Here is an 8,592-nt window from a genome sequence, read left to right on the forward strand (position 1 = left end):
ACTGTATTCACTGCCATGATGAGTTTTTGCTGCATAACGTGGAGCCCAAATCTTTCCACCTACATAAGCAAAAGTCTTGCTGTACTGCCGAATACCATTTTGTGCCTTCATCTATTCTGCTGCCCCCTCCACTCTGCACCAGTCATGCCTGCTGTTTCCCCTGCTTCATGGTAGGCAGTGGAGCCTGTTCCTTTTAGGGCAGATAGGGCACTGCCCTGTCCCCCTCAACCTGCCTTCTTACTTGCAAGCTGTCCAAGAGGTGGTTCTGCATGCCACCTTCCTCCTCCTTCGTCTCAGTGCTGCCTTCATAGAACCCAACAGGGAGGAGGAGGAGGGGAAAGCTAGAACTCATTGGCTCTTTGGCTCTGGCTCCAACTACTGTTGGCCTCCCTGCCTTCCATCCTAACCAACCCCAGTGAGCACCAACCACAATCAGTGGAAGGGCTGCCACTGGTAGTACTCCAGCAGAAACATTCCAAGTAAACTCATTCTCCATTTGCTGATTCTTGTGTAATAAAAACAACAGCATCTACATGCAAGAGGGAACTATTCACAGGCTTACTACGGGAGTCATAAGATTTGCAGCAGGCCTTTTTTCTTTTTGGAAGGAGGAACCCCACCCCCGCACCCCAACCAAACAGCCCAGACTGAGCATACTCAGTGGGCATTGAATTGACTGTTGAGAGGAAGAAAATGGAAAAGGGAGCAGGGAATGGAGTTTCCTGGAAAAGGATTAGAAACCTGAAAAGGAGCATTGTATGCAGCAACATTTTATTGCAGATCCCACCTGCAAAGACGATAGACAAATCCAACTCTCTTTCCCTGTCACAATAATCCTTCCAGTCACAGCATATACAAGCAACACACCCCAGCAGCAATTCTCACTTTGCATATAAGAAACACATTGTACTGAGAAGAGTGAAGTGTAACTATTGTTTCGGTAGTCTTCTGTATTCTGCACAGGGCAAAGACAAAAGAACTGGGCGCAAATCTAATATCAGAAACAGCAATGTTCAGAAACCGGTGGAAGAATATGACTTCAAAGAGAGTCTCCAGCATGTAAAGGCTGAATTCATCGAGAAGTACAGTTCTGTCATCTGTGACCTACATCAGGAAAACAAGTTTTTATTCTACTACTGGTATTAATTGGCTAGTTAGAATGCATGAACATCCACACTGCTTTGTGACTGACCACTGTCTTTATTTCGCAAACACATAAGCTTTAATTTTAGTCAAAACTTTGTGCAGAAACCTGTGGACAATTCAGTATAAACTTGTCTATGGGCCCCTCCAGACATCCTTTTCGTTGCACATTCGTAATGCTTTGTGCTCATGATGCTATTGGGTCAGTCATAAGCAATTCTGTTTCCAGTACTGTTTGTGCTTGCAAGAGTTTTGGGCCAGTCACACTGCTTCGTTTCCAATCAGTGCATATCCTGTAACCTGCTGAAATCTGGTAACTTTTTATACACATGTGCTTTATTTTAGTTCTGTTTTAGTTGTGTAGCCCTTGGCAATAATGTAGTAAAAATAACATATAGTATTCCTCAATAATGAGGAAGCATCACAGAACAAACTGAAGCAGAACGTGTTCACAACTAATGCATGATTAGTGTGCCAAAAACATGTTGCAGAATATACCCACAAAAAAGCACCCGTGTGGACAGGCCCTGTCATAATCTGCAGTTCTTGCAGTTCATATTACTCTGACCTCACTGCTTATTCTCTCTCTCCGCTGACTTAGCATTCCTTGCATCTGACAAATTAGACCTATGTAGTTCACTAAAGCTTCTGTCACAATAGATCTATTGGTGCTCAAGGTGCCACACAAGACCCTTTGACGTATTTGCTGTGTTATGTATTGAAGTTCTCAGGCACAGCTACCCCTCTGAAAACAGGAACTGCAGACATTGAGAAATAAAAGATTCTACATATGAATCCATTGAAGTTGGAAGTGGCTGAGTAAACTACCAAGGTTTTCGGTCACTGAGTTTGTACACAGTTCACAGCCCCATAGAAAACATACATGCGGACCCAGTAACAGAGAGAAATGAGATTTTAGACATTTGTGGTAAAGAACAGAAATGAAGGAATGTAAAGAAATCTGCAGATATGAAATAGAACTAACCCCCCCTTTTTCTTGCTGAACTATGTTTAAGAACAAGTTCAGCTAAGTCATCTGATTCAGGTTATATTTTTAAACTAGGTCTAGAAGTTGGAAAGATGCACAGATGCTCCAAAAGTTGGATTTATTAAGGAAAAGCTTGGAACTAAAGATCAATAAAAATAAGGAAAAAGGCAAGCAAGAAAAGATGAAATATGAAGTTGTCCTCCAAGCTCTGGTGCTTAAGTAAAAATCTAATAAGCAAGTCTTCCATTATAGTAATGAATTCTGCAGATGGGATATTTATTAATAACTTATTATGAAGAAGATTGTGCATAAACCATATGTATAGAAATGTTAACAAACATTTTCCTTACTAACTGTATGTTTTTCAAATATGCAATTTCATTGTGTAATTTATATTTAGTTATTAGTAGTTTGATGCATTTTTCTAAAAACAAACATCCATTTATATCAGAAGTGGCTGTACATTGGGTTTTTACAGGAACATTCAATTGGCTACAGTGGAACTTCGGGTTGTGAACGTGATCTGTGTGGGAGGCACGTTCACAACCCGCAACATTCGCAACCTGCAGTGCCACGTCTGCGCATGCGTGGGTCACAATTCGTTGCTTCTGTGCATGCGCAAAGTGTGATTTAGCACTTCTGTGCATGCGTGAGTGCCAAAACCCGTTCCGGTACTTCCAGGTTTGGCATGGTGCGCAACCCGAAATCGCGTAACCTAAAGCGTCTGTAACCCGAGGTACCACTGTATCTACATAGCAACTTGGGAGGTGGGGAGGGGAGAGAGGCGATAACTTCACTAAAATGCTACAATGGCACATTTAACACAGTAGATATACTTTGGACCTTTATGTGTCCATATTGAATACCCACAGTGGTACCTTGGTTCTCAAATGCCAAAACCCGGAAGTACTGTAAGTATTATGGTATTTGAATGATTTTCAGAAGCCGAACATCCGATGCAGCTGTCGGCTATTGTTTCCAAGACACCTGCATGAATCAGAAGCTGCGCCTTGGTTTTTGAACATTTTGGAAGTCAAGTTTGGTGCTTTTGTTTTTGCTATTTATTTTGCATTTTTGTTTTTGAGGCTTTTTCGGTTAATTTGTTTTTGTGACTGTGTGGAACCCAGTTCAGCTACTGATTGATTGATTGATTGATTGATTATGTGACTCTGGAAATGGATAAAAGCCCCCCATCCAAACAATGACTATCATCAGTGCAGGTAAGAATTTTTATTTTTTATTTTTTTATCATCTACAATACTGTCTTATTTATTTTATAGTACAGTACATTGATTACTGCTTTTATTTTATGGATTAATGGTCATGTTACATAGTAAAATTCATGTCAAATTGCTGTTTTAGGGGTTGTTTTTAGTCTGGAATGGATTAATTCGTTTTGCATTGCTTTCTATGGGAAAGCACACCTTGGTTTTGGAATGCTTTGGTTTTGGAATGGACTTCCAGAACGGATTAAGTTTGAGAACCAAGGTACCACTGTACTGCACATTGGGCTTTCAGGTCCAGCTTCTTGTAGAGCAGAGCAATGAACTAAGTTCACTTTCGTTATTGTCTGGTTCCCATTTCCATGGACTTACGAAATTACTCAAGTAGCAACCGTCACTTGGAGAATATGAGTTTTGTTTGGCTTGTTGCCTAATACTCCTTTGCATTAAAAAATAATAATCATATCCTCTTTGGGGTATGTTGTCACTGGAGGTTAGATCACATATTTTTCCATGAGGGTTGCATTCTGTACTAGAAGAAAAGGGGAACAGGATAGCTCACTAGACAGTTAGTACTCAGAGGATCTTTGAAGAAGGTAGAGACTAAGGAATCCTCTGCCTCCAGCTTTGCTTCTGTTTACATTACTGATTTTACAGAGCATGTAATTTTTGCCTTCCTGCAAAGGTATGTTGTGTAGTTTTATCACTATTTATTCTATTATTATTATTTTTTAAAAACCAAACATTTCTTGTACTTACAGTGCAACACTTCTGTTCAGAAGAATGTCCCAATTTTTCCAGTGGATTTTACTCTCTGGCCATTTGATTTAGTTTCGTGATTTCATCTGCTAAACTGTGTTTATGTTTGTACTTTTGTACACAAATTGCAGTGGCAAATGGCTGATGCATATGTGTGTGTGCATGCTTTTTCCTGACAAGTGTGTTTAGGACGGCGGCTTTCAACATCTCAAGGTTGCAATTCTATGCTCATTTCTAATTTTGAGCATAAGTGCTGCTTCATTATTTTTAATAATCAGTTACACATATTCATTTGTAGATGTGTAACTGTATCGCAGGAATATGAATTGGTTTGATTTGCAGCTAAGATTCAGTTTGGAGCTAAGATTGCTGCTTCTTATGTTCATCAATGGGACGTGGGTGGAGCTGTGGGTAAAACCTCAGCGCCTAGGACTTGCCGATCGCATGGTCGGCGGTTCGAATCCCTGCGGCGGGGTGCTCTCCCGTCGTTCGGCCCCAGCGCCTGCCAACCTAGCAGTTCGAAAGCACCTGCGGGTGCAAGTAGATAAATAGGGACCGCTTACCAGCGGGAAGGTAAACGGCGTTCCGTGTGCTGCGCTGGCTCGCCAGATGCAGCTTGTCACGCTGGCCACGTGACCCGGAAGTGTCTGCGGACAGCGCTGGCTCCCGGCCTATAGAGTGAGATGAGCGCACAACCCTAGAGTCTGGCAAGACTGGCCCGTACGGGCAGGGGTACCTTTACGTTCATCAATGAGAATCTTTTTTTTTTTTTTTTGGCTTTGTATGCATATTTTAAAATGTATACATACTTTTAAAGAATCCTGTGAACTGTAGTTTGTTATGTGTGCTAAGAGATGTTGGGAGACCCCTAGTCCCCTCACAGAGCTACAATTCCCAGAGTTCCCTGGCAGTGGGATTGATAGTTAACCCTCTCTGGGAATTGTCGCTCTGTGTGGAGAACAGTTGTGCTTTAACAAACTCCCAGTTCCCTTAACAAACCAAAGTTCCCAGGATTCTTTGGGGGAAGCCATGACTGTTTAATGTGGCAAGATACTGATTAAATGTATAGTGTAGATGGGGCTTAAAAGTATTTTGATTTATGGATGAGAAACTGGGCAGAATCTGATGTTTCATTTATTTATTTAGTTGCTTATATTTTAATATGCCACCTTCCATTCATTTAACAAGGATGTCAGAAGCCCAAGTTCAGGTCCTGCCATGGCCCACAGTGTGGTTTGGGCAAACTGAATATTTCTGGCCTCACTTTCCACAGCTGATTTCTTTTTAAGGGAACTATTGTGACTTACCGTATTTTTCGCTCTATAACACGCACTCGACCATAACACGCATGTAGTTTTTAGAGGAGGAAAATCTGTAGGCATGCCACCCGTAGGCATTCCCTCCATAACATGCACAGACATTTCCCCTTACTTTTTAGGAGGAAAAAAGTGAGTGTTATGGTGCAAAAAATACGGTACCTTGCAGGGCTGTGGTAAAGGTGAATAAGACAAGACAGCAGATGTGATATTTGCACTGATGGTTTCCCCCTAGTTTGCGTCACTGTTTCTAAGGTTTACACTTGATCAACAGTAGCTGGGTATAAAGGCGGCAATCCTTTATCTACTTTAATGGGAGTAAGCCCCATTGAACTCAGTGGGACTTACTTCTGAGTGCAAATGTATAGGGTCACACTGTAAACTATTGTAAGATCCAGTTGAAGTCTACTGCTGTTTCCCCTGGGGTGTTAAGAAGATCCCAGGGAAAATTCTGGAGGGTATCTGTCAATTGTCCTGGGCAGAGTTGGGGAAAAGCAATGTTCTCCAACCTGGCATCCTGCCCCAAAGTTTTTGGACAGCAGCTATTGTCAGCCCCATCCAGCACGGCCCATGCTTAGCTTAGAGGTAATGTGAGTCAGAGCCCAACAGCATTTAGGAAGCAAGTGAGTTAGGGAAAGCTGCTGTAGAGCATTTTGCTGCTTGAGTTCAACTGCGTGCTGCAGGACTGGGGAAAATGTTTGTTTATTTTATATTCTTTATTGAAAAATAAAAAGTACATAATCACAAGTACAGAGAGTAAGATAAGACACAAAGAAGAAGAAGAAGAAATAGTACCCATGTAAAAACCAAACAAAACAGAAAAAGAAAGAAATTGTATACATTACAAAAAGAAAAAAAATGTTATTGTAGTTAACCAGACCTTAACCTAATATGGTATTTATAAAAATGAATTCTAAGTATCATTAAATTTGTCCATGGCAAGTCTATGTTTGTTTGCAACTTGTTCATGTGTAGTGAGTTTGCACATACCTTTAATCCAATCGTGGAAAAGAACCACATTTTAGTTTTTTTCCAGTTCACCAATACCTGTCTTTTTGCTGCAGTAAGGGTGCAGAGAGTCCATTCATATTGTCCCTTTGTTAGATTCCATGTATTGGGTATATAATTCAAAAGGATATTTTCCTATGAAAATTTCAGATTTTTCTGTACAGTCGTGTTGATTGTCTCTATTACCTTCCACCAAAATTTTATCAATATAGGGCATTGTACAAGCATATGTTTTAGAGAAGCATTATCCCTGTTACATCTCCTGGAGCTATATGCCTTAGATAGTCCTTTCATAAACAAGTGTAATGGAGTCAAGCCCAGTAAGTTCTAACTGTTATTTTTTGTTGTATGAGCCTTAATTTCCAAAATGACTTCATCTGCCCCTCACTTTTTTTTAAAGGAATATTATCTATAATACGAATTTGACAGCCTGCCTCAATTCACAGCCAGAATGCTAGCAGAAAGCATACTCATCAACTTTGCCTACCAAGAGGAATGGCCAGACAAGACCCACCAATCCCAGACACTAAGAGAAGTTGGAGAAGACCCCTGGCAAAAGCAGTTTAAAGATACAGATGCAAATGGAGACTTTTGTACAGAATCCAAGAAGCAGTCTGCAGAGAAGGTGGCACTGATGTGCTGCGACAAGGAAAGAGGCCAAGAAGTTCCCCAGCAGAATTTTCTACAAAAGCCACCTGCGAGAAGATGCAACAATATCCCCCAGTCAACTCCTCAGTGCATACCAAGACAAGAGCAACACTGTGAAAACGAGCTGGATTTGTATAGATCTTGGTCGGGTCAAAGCCTTTACCAGAACTATCCTGATCTGCATATCGGAGGAGATCACATAGCTGACCATACGTGTGATTCAGGTTGCATCATGGACCAGACCTATGATGGATTGTCTGCTGGCCCTGTTTTGTTCTCAAAAGATATCCCCTTAGGACATTCGCCTCTAAATGAACCTGTGTTGAAATCCAAGTCTGTCAAGTTCTGGCATGGAGAAGAGGTTGGGGAGAAAAGCATGACTTTCCACAAGCAGCCTCTTTCAAACTCCATACTCAACAACTACATGGAGGCAGAAGTCCAGGAACTCTATAAGCAGTTTTTGGAAGAAAAGCTGACCAGGTGCAGTTCCTTAACTCACTTCCTGACATCGAATATGCTGGTGAATAACATCAGTGAGGTGAACCTCCAGCTGCCTCATGAAAAACATGGTGAAGCATCCAAAGCAACACAAACTCTTTTCCATTCCTTAGCTCGGCTTGGTTTGCAAAACACTGGCAGTGGAAACAGCAGTGAATTTAGCACTCCAAATTTACAAATCTCAACACCACATTGCAGAAGGAAGCCCTCTGTGATGTAGTATGCATCATGACAGAAATACACGGTAGAACTGTTGATTTGTAAAGACTGTTTGGTTTAAACAAATTAGCCTTTAAGGTAGCAGAGGGCTCTTGGAACAAAACCAGCAACAGGCTGACAATCACTGCCTGTTCGGTGCTGAATCTCCAACCATTGTACCCTGGCCATAGAAGATGAGCTTGTGATACAAGCAGAAACTAGTTACACTACTGGAGTTTTCAAACAAAACCTCTGCATAGCCTATTAATGGTTGATTGTGAGCTGCTATGGAATTTCAGTGCTATTAAACATCTGCTTTATACCATTTATTGTTATCCAACTGAGATTTCTTATAAAACCCTGCTTCTAACATTCTCTGTTTGCATGGTACTTCTGTCTATGATAGTGATTTATAAAGGGCCCTTCCAGACATCTTTTTTTTTGCCCTTTCATGATGGTACCAGGGCAGTTATATGCAACCCTACTTTTAATACTGTAAAAGTTTTGGGTAGGACATACTGCTTGGTTTCCAACTGGTGCATATCTGGTAACTTTCTGCTGAAATCCTGTAATTTTTTTTATACCACAAATGGTCCAGTTCATTCTTTGTCCTGCTTTTCTTAGGCTATAGTGCAAGAATGCCCCTCCAGATAGAGGAAAGATCGCAGAACAGCTTACAAAGCGGAATGAGGTGTTGATGGTCCAGTATAAATCTACCATTATCACTGTTGCATCACTGACATGTTTCAGAATGCATCCTTAAGAAATACCAGTCTTTAGGAGCCCTTGTAATGTGCATGGTGTTTTAAAG

General features: G+C 41.1%; 1 protein-coding gene across 2 annotated transcripts; it reads left to right on the forward strand.

Annotated features, from left to right (window-relative positions):
- The first annotated feature begins 3,014 nt into the window (after window positions 1-3,014).
- Window positions 3,015-8,108, forward strand: LOC114589552 (TLR adapter interacting with SLC15A4 on the lysosome-like). 2 transcript variants are annotated; one of them, XM_028715994.2, is made up of 2 exons: window positions 3,015-3,351; window positions 6,838-8,108. In XM_028715994.2, the coding sequence occupies exon 2, from the start codon at window positions 6,889-6,891 to the stop codon at window positions 7,801-7,803; it is 915 nt and encodes a 304-aa protein (XP_028571827.1). In that variant the 5' UTR covers window positions 3,015-3,351; window positions 6,838-6,888; the 3' UTR covers window positions 7,804-8,108. The 2 variants fall into 2 exon arrangements, with proteins under 2 accessions (XP_028571827.1, XP_028571826.1); XM_028715993.2 differs by lacking the exon at window positions 3,015-3,351 and adding an exon at window positions 3,396-4,039.
- The last annotated feature ends 484 nt before the right edge of the window (window positions 8,109-8,592 follow it).

Source organism: Podarcis muralis, chromosome Z (assembly GCF_964188315.1).
Source record: "Podarcis muralis chromosome Z, rPodMur119.hap1.1, whole genome shotgun sequence".
Taxonomy (NCBI): Eukaryota; Metazoa; Chordata; class Lepidosauria; order Squamata; family Lacertidae; genus Podarcis; species Podarcis muralis.